Genomic DNA, 23,409 nt, shown 5'->3' on the forward strand with positions numbered 1-23,409 from the left:
AGCTAATGTAACACTCCCTAACATTAAATTTTTTAATTTTCTCTGTGTAAAATGAGGTCTCTCAGGGATGCATACGCTCAGACTGGGCCTTCTAAACCAAAATGGGGTTTATTAACGTCTTAATGAAATTGTCTGGCATTATATTGTTTTCTTGTAGTATGTGAAATTAAATATGTCAGAGATTTAAAAGTGGCATGTATTGGATAATAGCAATAAGGACATTGTCTTTTACCTGTGGTAAAATGTTCTATGCAAAACAAAACTAAAATGTCTCTATATCACACTCGGTGAATAAAATGTGTTTTTAACTAGCCCTATAGTGTGTAATAAATCTTTCTTTATACCTTTCCGAGTCTGCGAGGAGAGTTGTGATGGTCGGCATTGCTCTGCATTTTTGTCCTAGTATCAAAATTTATTTATTTTTGTTCAAGCAAGAGCACAACAATATCATTTTGGAAAAGATAGTGGATCCAGTATTTATGCTCGCTCAGAGTCAGTTTTTTCCTCTTCTAAAGAGGAAACTAATTATTGACCTTAGAAAGGAAAAAGAGGAAATGAGCATGATGACCAAAGCGTGTTTGAATTTCAATTATAAGTGACCTCGTGTGCAAGGAAACACTGGCTGCATCTAAAATTGCACACTTCCCGACTATATAGCGGGTGAAAATGAGTATGTGAAAATATGAGTACAGTATGTCCAAATTCACTGCATTCATTATGGAGTAGTCAAAAAGTACCCGGATGACCTACTACTTCCAGCGAGATGCTGAAGTATGCATACAATGGACACTTTACTATCGCATGAGGCCACGGAGAGGAGCTGTGAATGGCAGTGAAGTGACGTAACTGACACTGGTAGGTCACATGATAATGATAACATGGTGAATGTACTTACATCCAGATTACATTCATACTAGAACATAATTTTTCTCAGTCGCAAAGTAATTGCGTATTCAAAGTAAGTACCTACTCAAGAGTATATGATTTCGGACAAAGCCACGCTTTCTCTCCCAAATCTGTTTCCTTCCTTTAAACAAGGGATGGCATAAATTTTGACATTATTTTTCTTTTCATTTTTGACCATAAGGTGTCTCTTAATTTTGTCTCTCTTCTGAGACTTTGTAAGAACAAAATACTATGCAAATATTCGTCAAATTATGCAATGCCCCTCAAACCCTCTTTTAATACAGTGCCATGTTCATTTGCTGATCTGTTCCACCCTTCCTGTTAGTGTGTGATAGGCAGAAAGAGTCTTTATGGATGGTGCAGATATGTTTATCTCATGGCAAAGAAGTCTGAAGAACACAGAAAGTCAGCTGTATAATAAAGCAATACATTTGTCCAAAACTAACACATTTTTATACATTCTCAAAGAAGTTATAAAATGTAAACAATGTTGTGAAATATACATTTAGGCATTAAAAGGATGTACATTTTGGGATTATTTGAACACCTGTTACCTCTACATTACACAGAATTATTGAGGCTTAAACAGCAAACTTATTTACATGTACCATGTGTGATAGGATATCTCTTAATAGAGCTTTCTCAAATGTTCTCATAAACCTCTGGGGCTGGTTGCGACAAAACCTCTTAAGATTCTGATCGAGAGTACCCTTACGATTACTAAACATAATTTTTTCATCTTTTTTTATTATTAAGATTGTTTTTTTATTTCTTTTATTATGATGATTGAATTTGTTTTATTTTTACATTGCAAAAACGAGATGAATTAAAAAGGTTTTCTTAACTTGAGGGGTTTGTTTCAACTGGGCCCTAGTATTTAAAAAGATTTCCTCTGAATATTTCTATCGAACAAAGTAAATGTACAGTAACACCAATTAAAATATGAAAAGTATACCAATCTTATATTAATCTCTGAATTATTTCTAATGAATGATTATCCAAATAAATGTTTTGTGCAAGTTAAAAAATTATTGATAATCTAATACATATTGTTTTATAAGATTATCAGACATGATTATACAGAATGAGAAATTTGGATATTTTATCTTGGATATTCAGTTGGGACTTTCCATTTAACCACAGTTTACATACAGAGAACCAGTGATGTCACAACAGTGTTGTTTTACGCAGGCCTAAAGCAGTGTTATGGAGAGAGGCGGGGCTTGTATATCCGTGGGCGGATCATCATGCTCACCTTCTTCAAGGAGTAGTAATCTGAGTCCTTCCATGAGTACCACACAATCCCATCAGGCCCCAGAAGATTCTTCCCTTTGGCAGAGTAACGCCCCCCCTGGTGGTCAAGACAAACACAGGACACAGTTAAGATGGTTGGGCTCATATTTTATATCTTGGAATGATTTCATTTTTCCTTCATTTATATACGACCTTATAATACACTCCATTGAGGTTGGCAAAGAAGCACTGATGGTACCACCAGCCTCCGTGAGATATCTCGGCACAGATGTCACCTGTGTCTGGAGTGCTGAAGCTTTGCTTGTCATGGTACCAACCGAACGAGTCCTCGACTGTACCACTGAATCCTGATACATGGAGACGGTAGTGGTTGTCCTCGTTCTCAATCCTGCCAAAGAAAGCTATTTTAGAGTTGTTCACAGAAATGCATATTATCGTCAGAGCATCTGTAGAAATAAGTGCAAGACCTGCACAAATGATCATAATTTAGTATTAATATTTGATTTTTTTATATTTGATCTTTTAAATATTTAATATAATGTAATATTACTATTGTGTTTTAAAATTAATTTAATTCATTAATCTAATTAATATTATTATAAGATGGAAGCTTGTTTTCGCCACAGAATTGAAAATAAAAACGGTAATTGCGGTAAATTTTTTTATGAAATTGAGAGATTACATCTCATAATTCAAAAATGAAAAAGAAAAAAAAGGTCAGAATTGCAAGATATAAACTCTGAATTGCAAGAAATAAAGTCCGACCTGAAAGATATAAACTCGCAATTGGGAGAATTGTGAATAATAGCTATACACATATACTATATAGGCTATATATATACACTCTAAATTGTGAGATATTAACTTGCAAGGGAAAAAAGTCAGAATTGTGAGATATAAACTCACAACAGTGAGAAAAAAAGTCAAAATTTTGAGATAATAAATCGCAATTAACGCAGTTCTGAGAAAAAACTCGGAATTTCTTGGAACTTGCAATTGCAAGATAATTTTTTTTTTTTCTTGGCGGAAACAAGCTATTATTTATAGCTATTATTATTAGCCATGTAATTTTTTAAGCTTCCATATTATTATTAATTGTAATTTGTTTCTCATTTAAATCTATTAATACTATTTAATATATTAAAAATATTTTATCAACTGAAATCAATTTTATCAACTTAGTTGAAATATTCAGACCATCTTTCCAAATGTTTACCAGAAGTTCTGGTACAGTGCGTGTTTGTGCTTGCCATTCCAGTCCTCGAGTTCAATGCGAAGGGAATACTCTCCCTGGCTGGAGATGTCATGGATGTGGTCATTTCCCAGCCAGAAGTCTGCATGCAGATCTCCGAAGCCATCCCTGTATTCTGTCCATTTGCGGTTAAAATTGACCTTTCCATCCTGCCGACGTTGAAACATGGTCCATCCACCTCCTGGTCCAAAGAATGATTCTTTAATCTCAAATAACAGTCTCTAATGCTCATAATTTATTAGAAAAATGCAAACCTTGAGTCTCCATATCACAATAAACGTCGACTGGAGTCGATCCCAATGAGGGGACAACAGTAAAAATCCCAGACCGGTGGACTCCATTGTAGTACAGTGATGCACAGTCAATCGGACAGTTTCTTACATGCTGAACCTCTGAGGAAACAAATACTAAATCAAATCAAGCTATTGTTACAAATGTCCAAATATTTCAGTACTGAGTTCTGAGATGCCAGTGACTTTAAATATGGTATAGTTTTTAACTTTCTATGACTTTCTCAAAACGTTACTTCCCTGTAAGCTCTTCAGTACCTATATTGCTGACCTGGGTGAAGGGTATCTTGGGCGCTGAGAAGCGGGCTTGTGCGGATGATATTGATCATACAGCCAGGATTGCGCCTCACGCGCTCTACTATCATAGTGAGGTTGCGAATCTGTGTTTGCATGTCATAGATGAGTGATCCGTGGATGTGCAGCAGAGCATTGGCCTCTTCATAGATCTGCTGCAGTGTGTGAAAGCGGTGCTCTAAAGACGAGTTTATTCCATACTTCTCCTCGCTCTGCCAGCACAGAGAAATAACATTCAGCAATTCAAAGCACAAAGTTCAAATGGGAAAACTAACACAGATACAGTGTAAGATTAATCTGGTGATATTGTTTATTTAGCCATTTGAAAGTTTTGCGAAAATTATAAAAAATGCTGCCACTGACTGACAATATTTTTTTTTAAATGCTGGCGGGGAAAGAGTTAATTTAGGGCCTTTTTTAAAGAAAGCAAATCTCTGAATCATGATTTGATTGACTTGTTAGCTCAGTAAAACGTAAATGGGAAAACACCTTTTTTGAGTCAATGACCTGAGAAAGGTAAAAAGTGAAATGTATTAATTTAGCTTGGAAGAGTAAGAGCACAAGCATTCTGTTTAAACAATATTTGAGTAAAAGACCCAAATTACCCACAATACTTGAAAATAGCTTCTTTATTTAAAATGAATTTTAACATTGTCAACCTGGGAATGATGAAAGAAAATAGGCCATTTCCTCTTAAAGGAGAACTCCGGCGCAAAATGAACCTTTGGTCTAATTACACATTGTACCTAGTCAACCGTTATCTGAGATTTGTTTTCATGATTATCGAATGTAAATAGTTTTATCTCTAAAAACAGTTTAGCCTATAAAGCTAGTATAACGCTAGTATATTGGGCATAGTGTAATGACAAATAAAAATGGCTTGTTAATACCACTAACAAGGCTCAAAATAGCCCCACACTAACACGGTAGCATAATGAGGGTCCCTACCTTCAAACCGAAGCATTGAGAACTTTGTAAGTGTACAGACAGTTTAATAAGAATATATTTTAAACATACAGTCAACTTCGCGTATACAGGCAGAAGCCATCTTTGAAAAACAGTCTCTACCAGTTGATCTACGAACGCCGATCCAAGTGCGCTGGTGAGAATGTGAACGAGCTATAAGTTGTGATAAGGTGAGCGCGAACAGCAGGCTTGGATCGGCGTTCGTAGATCGACTGGTAAAGGCTGTATTTCAAAGATGGATTCTGCCTGTATACGCGAAGTTGACTGTATGTTTAAAATATCTTCTTATTAAACTGTCTGGACACTGACAGAGTTCTCAATGCTTCGGTTTGAAGGTAGGGACCCTCATTATGCTACCGTGTTAGTGTGGGGCTATTTTGAGCCTTGTTAGTGGTATTAACAAGCGATTTTTATTTGTCATTACACTATGCCCAATATACTAGCGTTATACTAGCTTTATAGGCTAAACTGTTTTTAGAGATAAAACTATTTACATTCGATAATCATGAAAACAAATCTCAGATAACGGTTGACTAGGTAACAATGTGTAATTAGACCAAAGGTTCATTTTGCGCCGGAGTTCTCCTTTAAAGGCCAAACAAACTTCTGTTATTGCAATGCAATGTATAGCTGTTTTAATTCAATTGATATCAACGAGAAACTACATTGTTTGGTGTTGCTAACAATAATAAGAAACATAAATTCATATAGGCTACAATTAACTTCTTGCACATATTTCTGTTGTACAAGAATGAAAAGCATTGTTGGCAATGTGCTCACTACTGATCGTGTGTCTATTGGACAGGTTCCAGCACTAATCCAGTAATTGATCAGGGTTAAGAAGGCATTAGTACAGAAACAGTGCACTACCAAAACATTTGTCTCTGCACAATTGGAGGTGTAGTACAGCTGTTAATATGTAACGTGTGATATACTTTGCTTAGCAAATAAACAATGAAAAAGACTTAATCTCAATTTGTAATAATCCCAGGGGCCATATTCACAAAGAATTTTAAGGCTAAAAGTAGCTCCTAACTGGCGAATTTAGGAGCAACTCCTAAAAATAATGGGCGTGTCACTCCTAAATTTAGGACTCCTAATTTTTTTCACTAAGAGTAATTCACGAAGCATTTTAGCCCTAAAAGTAGCACCTAAGTCTGGGACAGCTTAAAAGAAGTCGAGAGGACTCCTAACTCACTAAGACCTATTCACAAAGGATCGTAGCGCACACCACCGCCTCTCGCAGTCGTCCGGGGTCCGCGACACAAGCGGGAATGCTGCATTGATCTGCAAACAAATCATCTCCCATTCTCACGCTTAGTTTTGCTTGATATCCCAGTGCCGAATTTCACTTTTATTATGTTTTTTTTTTTTTCAGCACCAACTCGGCCAGCAGCAGTAACTGATCCTGCGTCCAGTTGGGCTTTCTTTTACGTTTTGGCGACTTCATAATCCACTGTCATTCAACTATTACATCACTTCAATAAGAGCAACATTTCCTTGCTTTAAGTAGTCTATTTAGGCTAATAGGATGTCAATTAACCAAGCAAGTGTTAATGCAAGTGTTGTTTTTCATTATTAGGCAAGTGGAGGTTTTCATTAGGGTATTAGGCTACCTTGATTTAATTTATTTTAATTCACGACTTTTCTCTCTCTCTGCCTTTTTAGAATTACACTTCACTGGGGCCTGCACAAACATGTCATTATATATGCATTTCGATGACATTACTATTATTATTTTGTGTAGGACACAGACATATTTAGATGTCGCAATTCCATGATTTGTTGCGTCTGTGTTATGTTCCGCATGATGGCCCTGTCATCTAACAACCAATCACCGTGATCATTGCGAGGAAGCTCGTGCCTGAGAAGTGACGTCATCCATAGCAACGAAGACTCACTCTTAGTTTAGGAGTTGTCATTTTTCCTTACTAAGAGTAGGTCTGAAAGGCGCTGTGAATAACTTTTAAGAGAAAACTCCTAGCTAAAATATTTTAGTGCGATTTAGGAGTACTCCTAGTGGTAAGATAAAATTCGTTGTGAATACGGCCCCAGGTTGCTAATGGACACACAGGTTTGTTTATGCATTAAACTCATGGCCATGAGAAAAGGATGTCGTTCCCTCAACGGATCTAGAAGCCACAACTTCAGGATGTCGTTATCCCGAACAAAATGATCTTGTGGCCGCATGGTAATGTGTCGTTGTCTCGACAAAGCTAAGTGAACCGAACATGTCACTTCCCTTCTTTTAACTCGAGTGCAGCATTTAAGGGTGAATTCCAATTCGCTATTAGACATACACCCGAGAACTTCCCTAAGCACTTCCCCTCGCCCGGGGGAATCTCTGCCACTATTTTGAAGTGAGTTCCAGTTTGTCAAGTGGTTGAGGGAAGTTTATGTGGATAGGCCCTCGTCTCCTCGATTTTTACCGTTGTAGCGAGTCTACTCAAACATACACTTCAAACAGCTCTATTGGTGCGATCAAGACATCTCGTAAAGATCATATTTACGAGTTGAGCGCACATGAACGCCACCACAATGTCGTAAATACGAGTGGGAAGCTCGGGATTTTCTTTAAGCCCTGATCTTTACGAGTTGGGGTGTGTCACTGAGAAACATGACGGAATACCACAATACTTAAAGGAGAACTCCGGCGCAAAATTAACCTTTGGTCTAATAAAACATTGGTACCTAGTCAGCCGTTCTCTGAGATTTGTTTTCATGATAATCGAATGTAAAGAGTTTTATCTCTAAAAACTGTTTAGCGTATAACGCTAGTAAGGCATTTAATAAGTAAAAAGAAATCGCTAGTTAATACCACTAACAAGGCTCAAAATAGCCCCACACAAACACAGTAGCATAATGAGGGTCCCTACATGCAAAACGAAGCATTGAGAACTTTGTAAGTGTACAGACCGTTTAATAAGAAGACAAAGATAAAGACAGTCCACTTCGTGTACACAGACAGGAGCCATCTTTGGAAAACAGTCTCGACTAATCAAACCAAGAACGACGTGCTAAGTGAGCTGAACTGTATGAATGGCGTTCGTGGTTTGATTAGTCGAGACTGTTTTCCAAAGATGGCTCCTGTCTGTATACACGAAGTGGACTGTCTTTATCTTTATCTTCTTATTAAACGGTCTGTACACTTACAAAGTTCTCAATGCTTCATTTTATATGTAGGGACCCTCATTATGTTACTGTGATCGTGTGGGGCTATTTTGAGCCTTGTTAGTAAACTAGCGATTTCTTTTTACTTATTATATGCCCCCATTACTAGCGTTATACGCTAAACAGTTTTTAGAGATAAAACTCTTTACATTCGATTATCATGAAAACAAATCTCAGAGAACGGTTGACTAGTTACCAATGTTTTATTAGACCAAAGGTTCCTTTTGCGCCGGAGTTCTCCTTTAAAGGTATTTAGCAGTGATATTGCTAAACTTTTTTTTAATTAAAAACATAAAAAACCAAAGCACACCTGATGCACATTTCTTTGTTCTTCATTTTCTAGAACTAGACTCTAAGAAACCTGCTCTAATTTTGTGTAATTAATTAAGAGAAAGCACACCGCCATCTTACTCCGACGAAAGTGACTTGAACGCTTACGTGCCGTCATAAACACGACTTCCCACCTCGTAAGTACGAACTTCCCAGGAGGACTTGAACGCACCATATATCCCACAATTCAACTTGATGGTGATGTCATAGCAGATCGCTCTTAACTGTAGAGAATGATATATTGATTATTTTGAGAATTAATCGCATAGTGCATAATAATATTACTTATGTTGAGATTTAATCGCATAATACTTGTAGCCAGCTAATGTTTATACTTTTTTTTTTCTCCAACAGCTATTTTTGCACCAATGCTATTTTTCTTTATATCCTAATAATTTGTTAACAAACATGAATTCATTACTTCAATTAGCTCATTGTTTCTGCCTTAAATTAATACATTGTTTAAATGGATACTTGGATACAGTCACCTCTGATAACAGATCACTCTAAATTGTAATGTAGACATGCATTTTCTGTAAAGCTGCTTTGAAACAATATGTATTGTGAAAAGAGCTATACAAATAAATATGAATTGAATTTAATACCTATATGATTTTATATATTTTCTCCAACAACTTATATGCATATAGAATGGTGCATAAAACAAATTCATTAGTAAAAAAGGGTTTAAATAATAAATCAGCTCCGTAGTGAATTCCAAGTGATCAAGGGCTTAGACTCAGAGTGTTCCATTTAAACCTTATGACAGACCCAATGGCCACCAAAGCGCTTTACATTTGCCTCACATTCACCCATTCACACACTCATTCATACACCGACGGCGGTGTCTGCCATACAAGGCACCATCCAGCTCGTCGGAAGCAGCTGGATCTTCTCATGGATCCTCTCATGTCTTGCTCATGAACACCTCGACACTTGGTCAGGTGGAACCGGGGATTGAACCACCAACCTTTCGGTTCGCAGACAACCCACATGAACCACTGAGCCACTGCCGCCCCTTGCATGTTGCATGAGTGCCTACTACTTGCGGAACCCTTGCAATGTTTTTAAATGAAACGCACTATGCTCTTGATAACTTGGAATCTGCTATGGACCTCCCTCATCCACTTGACGAAGTTGAACACACTTCAAAATGGTGGTGAGGATTCCCCCGGGGGGAAGTGCTTAGGGAAGTTTGTGAGTGTACATCTAAAAGTGGAGTTAAACACAGCCCTAGAATGCTGTATCAAAAACACGATAAAGCTGGAAAAGATGCGAGATGGGAGAACAACATTCAAACACATCCATCTAGCGCATGTTTACATAGAAAAACTATGGAAAACCAGTGCAGTGTAATGCAAAAACGTGTCCTGAGTGCACAGCCCCTTGAGGTCTAGAGATGCGTTTTTTAAAAGTTCAACATCTTTTAACGTTAGCTCTTCCGTTTTAGAACGGCGTGTCATGTGCGAGACTCTGCAAGAGACGTGAGATGGAAGCGCATCGGTCAAACACGTCCGTCTAGCATGCGAATACAAAGAAAGACAATGGAAAAGTGCGCAGTGAAATGGAAAAATGCGTTGTGAGTAAACAGCCCCATAGGCTATAAAATCATTACAAAACGTAATAAACAGCAATATGTCCCAATTCATGACGTCCAAGAACCGAGAACTGTTTCATATCTCAGAAATTACCCATTTTACTTTTAAAATATAGGATGGCATAAGAAATATATGATGGAATGAGGAAGGTGCTTGACTCATAGAAACACACGTTACTTGCTAAAAGCTTGTAGCTCTTACCTGCAACTCCAGCACTTTGATGCGATGCCTGTGATTCCTCAGCTCCTCTTGAAGCTCTGAGATGGTCTCTTTCAGGTCCTGCATCTGCTGCTTGCGTTCTTCGTTCTCACGCAGCCAGTAGGAGACCTCATCTGTACAGCGGAACATGTCGGGACACCGCTGTTCCTCCAACTGGGGTAATGTGGCTATTAAACGACACTGTCCATTTGGCATCACTTCATTGCTGTATTCACCACACTGCATTAGGCCACTGCTAACTCGATGTGTGTTAGTCTGAGAAGTGTCTGTTTTAGGAAAGTCTGTGGATTTAGACTCTTCAACAGCGTCTTTGGATTTGACAACAAGAAATTGGGCCCATGCTGCCCAGAGAAATAAAGAATACAGCAGAGACAACCTCATTCTGCAAAAGACTGAAGTTCTCCAGAAAAGTAAGGACTAGGGAGTGAAATCCTCATCAGACCCTGAAACCTGTTTGGGTTCTCAGACTGGTAAAGCTTATTTCCTCATGGTTTAATGATGCCACTAGACCTCTCTGGAGAAGATGGGAAGTAATTGAGATCCTAAACAGATTGCCACCCAGCATTCTGCATAAAGAAATAATAGAATCAATGGGTAAATGGTGACACTCATTAAAAATATATAAAAATGCTATTCATAAATGTCTTGAACAATATCATTTCTTTGAATATGCTTTCAAATGAACCATGAGTAAATGCATCTGTCAATACGGTGACTGGGAGGGGATGTTCTGTTCACTTAGATAGCAGTGAATGGATTTAAAAGACTTTAGGATGAAATGTAGGCCTTATATACAGGTCCTTCTTAAAAAAATTAGCATATTGTGATAAAGTTCATTATTTTCCATAATGTAATGATAAAAAATTAACTTTCATATTGTGGTGAGCAGGACGGCCGAGGGACGTGAGAGAACGTCGCGAGAGGAACAGGCCTGTTCCTCTCTCGATCATCCACTCCGTCGCTCCTCCTTTATGCTTCCGCTCCTCCGTGAGAGATGCGAGACCGGTGTGCTTCCCAGGTGCTGCTCATTAGCAATCGGACCACCGGCCTCGCGACGTTCTCTCACGTCCCTCGGCCGTCCTGCTCACCACACATATATTTTAGATTCATTGCACACCAACTGAAATATTTCAGGTATTTTATTGTTTTAATACTGATGATTTTGGCATACAGCTCATGAAAACCCAAAATTCCTGTCTCAAAAAATTAGCATATTCCATCCGACCAATAAAATAAGTGTTTTTAAATCAGAAAAAAAAGTCAACCTTCAAATAATTATGTTTAGTTATGCACTCAATAGTCAATACTTGGTCGGGAATCCTTTTGCAGAAATGACTGCTTCAATGCGGCGTGGCATGGAGGCAATCAGCCTGTGGCACTGCTGAGGTGTTATGGAGGCCCAGGATGTTTCGATAGCGGCCTTAAGCTCATCCAGAGTGTTAGGTCTTGCGTCTCTCAACTTTCTCTTCACAATATCTCACAGATTCTCTATGGGGTTCAGGTCAGGAGAGCTGGCAGGCCAATTGAGCACAGTAATACCATGGTCAGTAAACCATTTACCAGTAGTTTTGGCACTGTGAGCAGGTGCCAGGCCGTGCTGAAAAATGAAATCTTCATCTCCATAAAGCTTTTCAGCAGATGGAAGCATGAAGTGCTCCAAAATCTCCTGATAGCTAGCTGCATTGACAACAGCAGCTGACATGGCACCCCAGACCATCACTGACTGTGGGTACTTGACACTGGACTTCAGGCATTTTGGCATTTCCTTTTCCCTAGTCTTCCTCCAGACTCTGGCACCTTGATTTCTGAATGACATGCAAAACTGAGCAACAGTCCAGTGCTGCTTCTCTGTAGCCCAGGTCAGGCGCTTCTGCCGCTGTTTCTGGTTCAAAAGTGGCTTGACCTGGGGAATGCGGCACCTGTAGCCCATTTCCTGCACACGCCTGTGCACGGTGGCTCTGGATGTTTCTACTCCAGACTTTCTTACCCTCTTGCTTGAGGGTGTCAATGATGGCCTTCTGGACAGCAGTCAGGTCGGCAGTCTTACCCATGATTGCGGTTTTGAGTAATGAAACAGGCTGGGAGTTTTTAAAAGTCTCAGGAATCTTTTGCAGGTGTTTAGAGTTAATTAGTTGATTCAGATGATTAGGTTAATAGCTCGTTTAGAGACCCTTTTCATGATATGCTAATTTTTTTAGACAGGAATTTTGGGTTTTCATGAGCTGTATGCCAAAATCATCAGTATTAAAACAATAAAATACCTGAAATATTTCAGTTGGTGTGAAATGAATCTAAAATATATGAAAGTTAAATTTTTATCATTACATTATGGAAAATAATAAACTTTATCACAATATGCTAATTTTTTTAGAAGGACCTGTATATATATATATATATACACTCACCTAAAGGATTATTAGGAACACCATACTAATACTGTGTTTGACCCCCCTTCGCCTTCAGAACTGCCTTAATTCTACGTGGCATTGATTCAACAAGGTGCTGAAAGCATTCTTTAGAAATGTTGGCCCATATTGATTGGATAGCATCTTAAAGTTGATGGAGATTTGTGGGATGCACATCCAGCGCACAAAGCTCCCGTTCCACCACATCCCAAAGATGCTCTATTGGGTTGAGATCTGGTGACTGTGGGGGCCATTTTAGTACAGTGAACTCATTGTCATGTTCAAGAAACCAATTTGAAATGATTCGACCTTTGTGACATGGTGCATTATCCTGCTGGAAGTAGCCATCAGAGGATGGGTACATGGTGGCCATAAAGGGATGGACATGGTCAAAAACAATGCTCAGGTAGGCCGTGGCATTTAAACGATGCCCAATTGGCACTAAGGGGCCTAAAGTGTGCCAAGAAAACATCCCCCACACCATTACACCACCACCACCAGCCTGCACAGTGGTAACAAGGCATGATGGATCCATGTTCTCATTCTGTTTACGCCAAATTCTGACTCTACCATCTGAATGTCTCAACAGAAATTGAGACTCATCAGACCAGGCAACATTTTTCCAGTCTTCAACTGTCCAATTTTGGTGAGCTCTTGCAAATTGTAGCCTCTTTTTCCTATTTGTAGTGGAGATGAGTGGTACCCGGTGGGGTCTTCTGCTGTTGTAGCCCATCCGCCTCAAGGTTGTGAGTGTTGTGGCTTCACAAATGCTTTGCTGCATACCTCGGTTGTAACGAGTGGTTATTTCAGTCAAAGTTGCTCTTCTATCAGCTTGAATCAGTCGGCCCATTCTCCTCTGACCTCTAGCATCAACAAGGCATTTTCGCCCACAGGACTCCCGCATACTGGATGTTTTTCCCTTTTCACATTCTTTGTAAACCCTAGAAATGGTTGTGCGTGAAAATCCCAGTAACTGAGCAGATTGTGAAATACTCAGACCGGCCTGTCTGGCACCAACAACCATGCCACGCTCAAAATTGCTTAAATCACCTTTCTTTCCCATTCTGACATTCAGTTTGGAGTTCAGGAGATTGTCTTGACCAGGACCACACCCCTAAATGCATTGAAGCAACTGCCATGTGATTGGTTGATTAGATAATTGCATTAATGAGAAATTGAACAGGTGTTCCTAATAATCCTTTAGGTGAGTGTATATGCCTGTAAAAATATTAAATAAAAAGAAAAAAGTTCAGTAAATGGATTTAAAAGACGGGATATGGACGTGGATGGGATAGAATATAGTTAAATGTACACGGCATATTATTTTAACATTTATTGATAACAAACTTAATTCGATTGGTGTTATAAGCACCATAATGCGCAATATAATAGGCAATATGTTAATATAATAATTTCTTAATTCCACGCTTTACACCACCCACGGTATGTATTTATCTGCTACTCTCATGGCAGACTGAACACGCCCCGCCCCCTACTCCCCGCCCAGACCTGGCCAGTTGAGGTTGACCTCAATTTACCTTGTCATAAAACTCATTTTTCCTCCTTGACATTTGATTAAATATTAGCCTAATAAGGGGTGTAACAGTCTTTGTGTAGGCTACAGGACGAATACAGCGTTGTAGCCTAACCACCATTAACCACCACAATTAATCGCAATAAGCTCAGCGTTTTGTTACTTTCGATAAGAAACAGTGTCATTTTTCTAATTATGTCCATTTTATCACGAAATTCAAACAATAAATGCCGTTTTGACGCTCTTTAGTGTGGCGTGACACATCATAGGCGCCTCAGTTTAAGAAACAGCCCAGCAAACACAAAATTTTATGTTGTGGCAACTTCTGTGGCATGTTGTATTTCTGCTATGGCAACGTCGTGCTGTCTACGTGCTCGCAACATTGTAACAATGTAGAGACAGGGCTGTAGAAAGAAACGTTGTTGCGCAACATTCAGCAACGGAGACGTTCTGACAATTATTATTTTTAATATGCTAGATATAGATATCCCCAATTTAGCATTTTATGTTTTGAGATTAATTTTTAATTAGTCATATGTTAGATAATTGTATACTTTTTAAATATTGTTTATCCTTCCTTATTATTATGTATGGGCCTAACAGTAAATTAATTATAATCAACACGTGTACACTTTGAAGAGTAAAAATGACATAGAAGGTTAGCTAATTCCGCTTTATTAAGCATGGTAATCAAAATGCACTTCTAAAAGTCATACATTAGTGAGAAAAAAAAACATATTACATACAGGGAGTGACTAGAAAGGAGTGCTGAAATCAATTAGCCTACTCATTACTTTTGGCATAAAGTTAAAAATTTGTCATACCTGACCAGAAGATGTTCAAATAAATGTCACATTAGACAAGGAAGTTGTAGGTTGTGTTTGTATAATTCCGTATATTATTTAGCTGAGGTTTAACTAAACGCAATTCTCACGTCTCCTTGCTTGATGTTGAATGAGACGGCAGTTGGTTGAAATTTAAAAGGCTGATTTTCGCGCTTCAGGGCAGTGACGACGAGTACAAAGTCCAGTGGTTGTCCCAACCTGGTCCCAACCCGATCTCACGGCAATTCCTACGAATTTTACGAGGTGGCTAATTCGTACGAATTCATACGACCTCAATCGTACAAAATCGTACGATTTTTGCAAAATTCGTACTACATATTTTACGAGTTACTAAATTCGTATGAATGACCCAGAGCCTAAATTCGTATGAATGACCCAGAGCCGAATGACCTAGCTACCTCTGACCCCGCCCCTAAACCTACCCATCACGTGGGTTTAGACAAATCATACAAATCCGTAAGAGTGAGGCCGTACGAATTAATTACTCAATTCGTACGAATTGGTCGTGAGATAGCTGTTGTCCAGACACCCTAGGCACGGTAGTACAATGTCAACATTGTGACAACGCCGTAACAACCTTCACCACAGAACGTAATTAGCAACCTTAGTTTTGGCCATGTTATTAAAACGTTGTTAGAAGGTTACGTTGTGGTGCCACTGCCAACGTTCTGTGTTTGCTGGGAGCGCGCCCGGACCTCGAGTGAACGCAATCATCTCTTCCTATTAATAAACATGAATGATCAACTGAAGGTATGTTGAATGATAGCCTACAATACTTAAACGTATTATATCTCGTGTAATCGCTCAACCAGGGTTTCAACGGCGGAAAGACATCCATAAAACAGCTTGTAAACAATATCCCATGTAGCATTACATTTACCTAGTCATTCGTGTCCACAGCTTAGTCAGATAAAGAAATAAACTCTTTTGCTAAATATATGCACTATATTAGCCTATATATTCATTATATTTTACTTAACCTGTTAGTGATGTCTTTTATTTAATGTAGGCTATTTTTAAAATATCATGAAAATGACAGCCATGTAAATTATTATACAACGAATGGGGGTAAAAACATAATTTTATAATTAAATTTAGAAGATAATGCAAAAACTGCCTTATGTGCAGTTTACATGTTTGCAATTTGTTATGTGTGTGTTGATTATTATATCTAAAAAAATAAATAGTAACTGAATTTAGGCTAGTTTGGGCTCTGTTGTTAACCTTTATTAGTAATGTGCAAGTAAGGGCACCCTAATGTTTACAGCATTAGCAGAGATAATGTTATCCTTAAGCAACTCTTAATTGTAACTAAATTCATTTAAAATCAGAAACACAATTTGTTCAGTAAACCACTGTTTAATAAAAGCAATTTTATGTTTAGTTTTTTCAAAAAGTGGGTTAGGTTAGGTTGTAAAACATGTGGTGCAATTAATAATAATAATAGTAATAATATACATGGTATTATATGCAAATTTGGAAAAGTCTGTTTATAGTTTTATAGAATAGTTTTCTATAAACATTGATGAACATTTATAAATTATGTGAAGTTTGTAACAGTATTTTTGTAGAAGTACAAATATAAGCTATAATATCTTGACTTTAGAGTAAAGTGGTTATGTGAATGCTTATAATCCATTCACTTAATAATGGAATGTCAGGGGTTCTGCATTCATATCCGATAATGGTACCGGGCCTAGTGTGTACAGTTGTGTAGCCCAGCAGTCTTTAAGAACTGGTTTAACAATAATATTAACATAATTTATGTTCTTTTGTTTCAAAATTCTTATTTAAATCATGTGATGCAGATTTTGAAAGGTTATCTAATGCCTATCTCCATATTTATTGACTCATATTGTCGACCAAGTCTTAATTCATCAAGCATTTCATCAAAGTGCATTGAAAGATCATAAAGATGTACAACATGTCCTTCAACATTACTGCATGATCATGTCACTGAGAACAGATGCAACTTTACAGATGCACACATCGTTCATGAGCATAATGCATCCTGAAATTCCAAAGGCTAAAATAAAATGGCAGCAAATGAAAAATAATCAAGTGAACAAATTAGATAAGCAAAGTTACCTTTCGCCAGACAGGCAAATCTCCTTGTAATTAGGAATGTGGCAAGAACGTATATGTCCCTTTCTCTCACTCACTGTTGGTAGGAAATGCTGTGCTGTGAACAGTGTTACAATGGGCTGACAGACATCTTATCCTCTAAATCTTCTCTAATAGGATTACATTCACTGTGCAGTGTGGGTGAATATACAGCCTGTAAAATATATGCTTGGCATTTTTACTTATTGTTAGATTTACCTGGATGTTGGATTTATTTTTTTCCTAATTAAATATCAATTCTAAAAATGTCTACAACTGTGTTTATCATGGGCATGACCACAATGTTGTTGTTTATTTACACTATTTATTATGTTTATTTATTATTAGCAATAATTGCCATTTATCTGGAACAAAAAGACATTTCATTTAACACTTGATTTATTTTATTTAAAAATACAGGAGCAAAGCTTGCACACACACTTTAGAATCCGGACCGGAATCCTCTTTTTTTTCATTTCCAAGATATCAAGTTTAAAATTTCTTTTGTATAACAAATGTTTTTTTGTCTTAAAGTGGATTAGGTGCAGGAATAAATATGTTAATGTTGCTGTTTAAGGCATACATGCTATATAGCTATAGTTTCCAGAGGATTTTACAATCATGCAGGGTGGCAGTTTGATAAAATGTTAATATAACAACCGAACAAAGTATTATTTAAAAATAATTATTAAATGATTGTTTAAATACTTTTCTAACTGTAAAATAAGCATGTTGCAAATGTAACTAATACAAATAATATCATTTATTTTGTTGTATTTATGTTAATATAACTATCATATATAATATATAGGCCTAGTATAATATAAATCTATAAAAACAATATACACTGAAATTATAAACTGTAATTTGTTTAAAAATGTTAAAAAAAAATGTTTTGCTTAAATTACTCACATTTTTATTCTGCCTGGAATAGTTCCTGTCTCTACCACTGAAAAGACATGTTTAGCATGCCTTATTTTCAAAGTGTGAGTCATCTTTTTATTACTGCATATTATTAATATTTCGGATGGTAATGCATTTTTATAGTATAATTATAATCGTATTATTTTTATTTAATATTTTCTGCTTATATAAATTTGTTTTTTATCTCCCTGAAGAGTTTGGCCCATATTTACTGTAATTTTTGGCATAAATACAGCAATAAGACCATGTATCTACAGTAATACCATGATTTTATGTTTTGTATTTGTCTGCTCAACCTAATCTGCTACTGGCATTCAGTCATATCAAAACATGTTAATTGTGAAATTATGAGCCTTTGTTCTGCTTGTACGCAAACTGTGACACCCAGATGGCTTCCTCCTTCAAATCCCTCACCTTCCAATTAATTTCAACACAAGATTAGCACCTGTGTGTCCTTCCACACCAAAAAACACATGCCGTATAATTGATTTGAAGTGCATTTTAACCTTTAATCACCAAAGTCATGTAAACTGACACGTATGCCCTTAAACGTAATGAAAAAGACCATAATGATTTGATAAGCCAGACATCAGAATGAAGGTATCGTCCTAATCCTGCACTCATTCACATCTGACTTCTAACTGTTGACTGACAATCTTTGATGGATTACTCATCTGTACCGTGGATGATGCGCCGGGGTTTCCAACCTGCACCACCCATTAAAAGTGACAGAGTTTGGTGTCCTTGAGGAATTGACGCACAGATAGCTTAAAAAGGCAACTAGACGAGGATCTCAGACATCAGAGACAAGCAAACGCGCACATAACCAGACAGATCAGAGAATCTCTGGAGAGAAGAACTTTGGTTCGGCGGACTTCTTTCTGCACAACAGGTGGGTAAAAAATTCATGCAGTGAGGTTCGGTTCACTTTAAACATTTTTGATTGGTTTGGTTTTTGCACTTCTGATAATTCATGATGATTCATGTTTATTTTTTTACTATAAAGTGTTATCTCACATACATGCATTGTGTTCATAATGTCCTAATTCTGGTGTGCAATGAAATAATCCTTTCGTTCGTATTTTATTGTGAGTACTGCCATGTTATTAATATTGTGTTCTATCAGACATGGTGAGGATGTTGTGTCCTGCTTGGCTCTTGGCTCTGGCTGTACTGTGTGCGGGCGGCTGTGAAGTTAGAGCTCAGTGTTGGGAAAACACTCGATGCAGAGACCTCAACACTGAGGAGAGCATCTTGGTGAGTTACAATATTCCTTGCACGACTGCTTTTCAGTTCACAAATTCAAATTGTACCATAGATACCATTGCTAACACTTAGGATTAGGAATTTGATCAAATCACAACTCTATTTCTTGGCTTGCTGAAAAGTTTATATTATTAATTGATCAGGCTAATGATTTTTTACCTAGCAAAAGATAGAACAGCAATACACTCCAAACACCCTAGATATGTTCTATACCTTTACTGTATATTGACCATTTTATAAATAATGGTAACACCAAATAACACCAATTTTCTGTGTATTATTTTCAGCGATAGTGTGTACCCTATTTTTAATGGCCCCGTCATTATTAAAATGCCCATGTAAATTTAAATCGTGTAAATACATGTACTCTGCCTGAAACGCTCTGTTTGAGTTCCTGTCTCTTACCGAAAGCCTAGTCTGCTCTGATTGGTCAACGAACAGCTGAAAATAGTATTAATGTGCATTTACACCATAGGAGATTCCAATTTGTAAAAAGCGTTCACATCCTCATAGAACTCGTAATTACAGCTTGTAAACTGGGAATTTTCGGAGAGCTCCTACTTGTACTGCAGATTTATTTGGCCATTGATAGTATTGCCATAGAAAGCATAATTCCCAGGCCGAGGATGTGAACAGCTTTGAGTACATCATGTATTACCATATCGAAATTACGGTAATTACGACATGGTGTGAATGCATCATTATATCTACAGTATGTTGACATTGGTAAAAAAGAAAGAAAAAGAAAAGCATAATAGGTGGCATTTAAATAGCTTCTCTGATTGGTCTTTTTGTATTTTACATTTGCTGAAAAAGGCATGAAATGTTGTAATAAAATAACTGTTTTGAAAGCTGGTTGTGTGCTGGAATTTTTTTTTCTACTATAAAACACCATACCACTTGCATTTTCTTTGGAAAAAGTCAAATTTATGATTTTTATTTTTTAAATGTAAAGTACTTCTTCTTTTGCTCTTTCTAAGAAATGCATACAGCTATGCAAGTCTGATCTGACAGATGAAACCCCCGTCTACCCCGGAGAAAGCCATTTGCAGCCTCCCGAGCTGGAGCAAAACGAGGTCCTCGCAGCGCTGTCCCCAGTTGCCCTCGCACCTGAGCAAATGGACCCAGAGTCCAGCCCTCGGCACGAGCACAAGCGCTCTTACTCCATGGAGCATTTCCGCTGGGGGAAGCCTGTGGGTCGCAAGCGCCGGCCCATCAAGGTGTACACGAATGGCGTGGAGGAGGAATCCGCTGAGACTCTCCCGGCTGAGATGAGGCGCGAGCTGGCAACCAACGAGGTCGACTATCCACAGGAGGAGAACGCTTTAAATCAGCAGGAGAAAAAGGACGGCTCCTACAAAATGAGCCATTTCCGCTGGAGCGGCCCGCCTGCTAGCAAACGCTACGGAGGCTTCATGAAGTCCTGGGACGAGCGCAGTCAGAAACCCCTTCTCACACTCTTCAAAAACGTCATAAACAAAGAGCACCAGAGGAAGGACCAGTGAGGGGATTTTAATGGGACGGGTGGAGAGGAGTTAATGAGAGGGTCTTATCATGCATAGTCAAACAAAAGAGGGTGGGTGATGTTACCAATAGCACTTAATTCTTGATGCTTTAGAGTTTATTCACATTGTATTCAACAATAAATCCTGAATTCTGTACATAGAAATGCTGTGGTGATTAAATACTGGTTAAGAAGCTAAAGGAACAGCAATTTTAGATTATTTATTGAAATGTAATATACTGTAAATTTTGAAAATGTGCCATAAAATGATTGTTTCAAGCAGAAAAGAACAACATGGTTCATTTCTGAGAAACAAACACACACCAAAATCATTCAGCAGTATGTGCAGTTGCCAATAAAGCTATAAACACAGGTCAGACTTTGAATTCATAAAATTAGTCTTTAATTGATATTCTTATTCACACCACATATGTACATCACTTAATGATTTCATGTAGGCAAACATTCACAGAACACAGTTCTGAAGTCATATCGGTTTGCAGTGATAGTATCTAAACACAGGTTGACTAATTACGATCTACAGTGTTGTAATGATCTCACCGATTAAAAATGTAAATGAAAAAAAAAGGTAAAAGCACAGACAAAACACCCAGTGCATGCAGCAGCTGACAAGTAAAGACTTAACTTTGATAGTTGATTTCATACATGCAAAATCACCTCACATGTAAGCAGTCTAGAACATTCCATCAGTTGAACATCATAGCCATATTGACAGAAGATAAAACCCACTAGTTGTTTTTGTGCTGGTAAATAAATTCAAGGCATTACCAAAAATATAATACATCAACCTAAAAATGACTTCAAAAACAAAAAAAAACTGATTTTACAACAAGAAAACATGGTAAAATTTCTAAGTGGATCCGGAATAATATGACATGACTACACATGACACCATAAAATTTTAGACAAGAACACGTCAAGATGAAATTTCGCACAACAAGTATATTCGGCATACACCACATTTACACAGTGAGCTTTTAAAGTGCTGCGATTAAATTTGGGAGAACAAAATCTTGACATACGTAACCCCTCCGGTTCTACTAAATACCGCAGCCTCTAGCTTCATTCACTAGAGCGCCTCTTGAGGCCAGGGGAGTGAGGTTTACTCACACAGCTCTTACTAGCTAGCCTCCGTTACACTCTACCCCTAAACCTCAGTCCCATCCGGGTCACGGCACCAGTGTAACTGGTCCTACTCACACCGCTCTGAGCGGGATTCGAACCAGCATCACTTGCATGGGTAGTGGGCATACTAACAAGGATGCTAAAGACCGCAGCCTCCAGCGTCAGTCGCTAGTGCGCCTCTTCAGGCCAGGGGTGTGAGTTTTACTCTCACTGCTCTTACTAGCTGGCCTCCGTTACACATAAACCTGAAATTATTCATTCATTTTTGCACAAAAAAAAGGAAACACTGTACACGCGACAAATGAAATGCATATCATGGCAAAAAAGGGAGATAACTGATCCTTTTAGATCCATTTGTGAAATTCGCATTAAAAGTGTGGTCACGTTAGCGAAACTTCAGCAAATTTTGCGAGCAAAGTAGGTCCATTGTCAATACTGTACTGTATGTAGTGATGTATGAAGTGCCGCTTACTCAGTGGTCACTTCCAAACCAAACGGCTTTACTTTGGTAAACCCGGCGAATTTGTGTGTTAAATGTTCAACAAACTTGAATTAGTTGTGTAATCCGTATGTTTACGTCACGTGTCCTGTTGACATGACTGCATTTCAGATTTCACTTTATAAAGGTAAATGGGTCTGCACCCTTGGGCCGGTGAAATTTTGACGAAATTTCGTTAATGTGATTTTGTTCGCGAAATTTTGCAAAAGTTTTGCTAATGTGACCGTGTGACCTAAGAAGTCTTGTCAATTCACTCTGGTTCAGAAAAAAATATTTATGCAATCAAACAAACATTACGCAAATGAAAACTCTTACCCTTTACCTATTAGTGAGGTACAGATGTAGGAAACTGCAGCGATTATAGTAATAAATGATGATACGGGACTGACTTTACTATGTGACCATTCATTTTCTTACACAGTGTCATTAAATGTATACTCCACCAAAAATGTTGAATTTTCTCATCATTCATCTCATCACCCTCATGCCACCCCAGATGTTTATTGCATTATATGGACTTTTCTAAAAATCTCCATTTGTGTGCCACAGAATAAAGAAAATCATGCATATGGTGTGGCATGTGGGTGAGTAAATGATGAGAGAATTTAAATTTTTATCCCTTTAACCATCACTTCTGATTGGAAAACTGCATTCAATTGAACTGGAAACGTACTATTTGCTGTATTTTCTCTTCAGCTTCTACCCAATAGTTTTAATTTTTAAATTCAATAATTATTGCTTTAAATACAACTGTTATTGCAGCATGTAGAGACGTTTAAACATGCAAACAAAGCTTGTATTTAGCTAAACTGTTTGTACCCACACATTGAAAAAGGTTTTGGAAACATTAGGACATTCTTAAACAAATGTTCTTAACTTAAGATACAAAATTTAAGGCAGCTT

The 23,409-nt window shown here is 37.7% G+C and overlaps 2 protein-coding genes across 2 annotated transcripts; one reads left to right on the forward strand and one right to left on the reverse strand.

Moving 5' to 3' along the window:
* Window positions 1-1,336: 1,336 nt before the first annotated feature.
* Window positions 1,337-17,293, reverse strand: LOC130076946 (angiopoietin-related protein 7). Its single transcript, XM_056242250.1, has 7 exons — window positions 17,153-17,293; window positions 10,263-10,846; window positions 3,974-4,208; window positions 3,667-3,804; window positions 3,377-3,593; window positions 2,353-2,548; window positions 1,337-2,257 (listed from the first exon to the last, which is right to left on the reverse strand). Exons 2-7 carry the CDS (start codon window positions 10,659-10,661, stop codon window positions 2,111-2,113), a joined length of 1,332 nt encoding a protein of 443 aa, XP_056098225.1. The 5' UTR covers window positions 10,662-10,846; window positions 17,153-17,293; the 3' UTR covers window positions 1,337-2,110.
* A 1,628-nt stretch (window positions 17,294-18,921) lies between these two features.
* Window positions 18,922-21,661, forward strand: pomca (proopiomelanocortin a). Its single transcript, XM_056242240.1, has 3 exons — window positions 18,922-18,983; window positions 19,218-19,348; window positions 20,338-21,661. The coding sequence occupies exons 2-3, from the start codon at window positions 19,220-19,222 to the stop codon at window positions 20,860-20,862; spliced, it is 654 nt and encodes a 217-aa protein (XP_056098215.1). The 5' UTR covers window positions 18,922-18,983; window positions 19,218-19,219; the 3' UTR covers window positions 20,863-21,661.
* Window positions 21,662-23,409: the final 1,748 nt, after the last annotated feature.

This window comes from Rhinichthys klamathensis, unplaced genomic scaffold (assembly GCF_029890125.1).
Source record: "Rhinichthys klamathensis goyatoka isolate OS25496 unplaced genomic scaffold, OSU_Roscu_1.1 h1tg000716l_1, whole genome shotgun sequence".
Classification (NCBI taxonomy): Eukaryota; Metazoa; Chordata; class Actinopteri; order Cypriniformes; family Leuciscidae; genus Rhinichthys; species Rhinichthys klamathensis.

Excerpts from the sequence above, each read along its gene's own strand:
- pomca (XM_056242240.1), top strand. The coding sequence starts at position 19,220 with ATGGTGAGGATGTTGTGTCCTGCTTGGCTCTTGGCTCTGGCTGTACTG. Across the intron at positions 19,349-20,337 it reads ACACTGAGGAGAGCATCTTG|AAATGCATACAGCTATGCAA; the intron begins GTGAGTTACAAT and ends GCTCTTTCTAAG.
- LOC130076946 (XM_056242250.1), bottom strand. The coding sequence starts at position 10,661 with ATGAGGTTGTCTCTGCTGTATTCTTTATTTCTCTGGGCAGCATGGGCC. Across the intron at positions 3,805-3,973 it reads CCAAGATACCCTTCACCCAG|AGGTTCAGCATGTAAGAAAC; the intron begins GTCAGCAATATA and ends TTGTTTCCTCAG. Across the intron at positions 2,549-3,376 it reads GCACTGTACCAGAACTTCTG|GATTGAGAACGAGGACAACC; the intron begins GTAAACATTTGG and ends TTTCTTTGGCAG.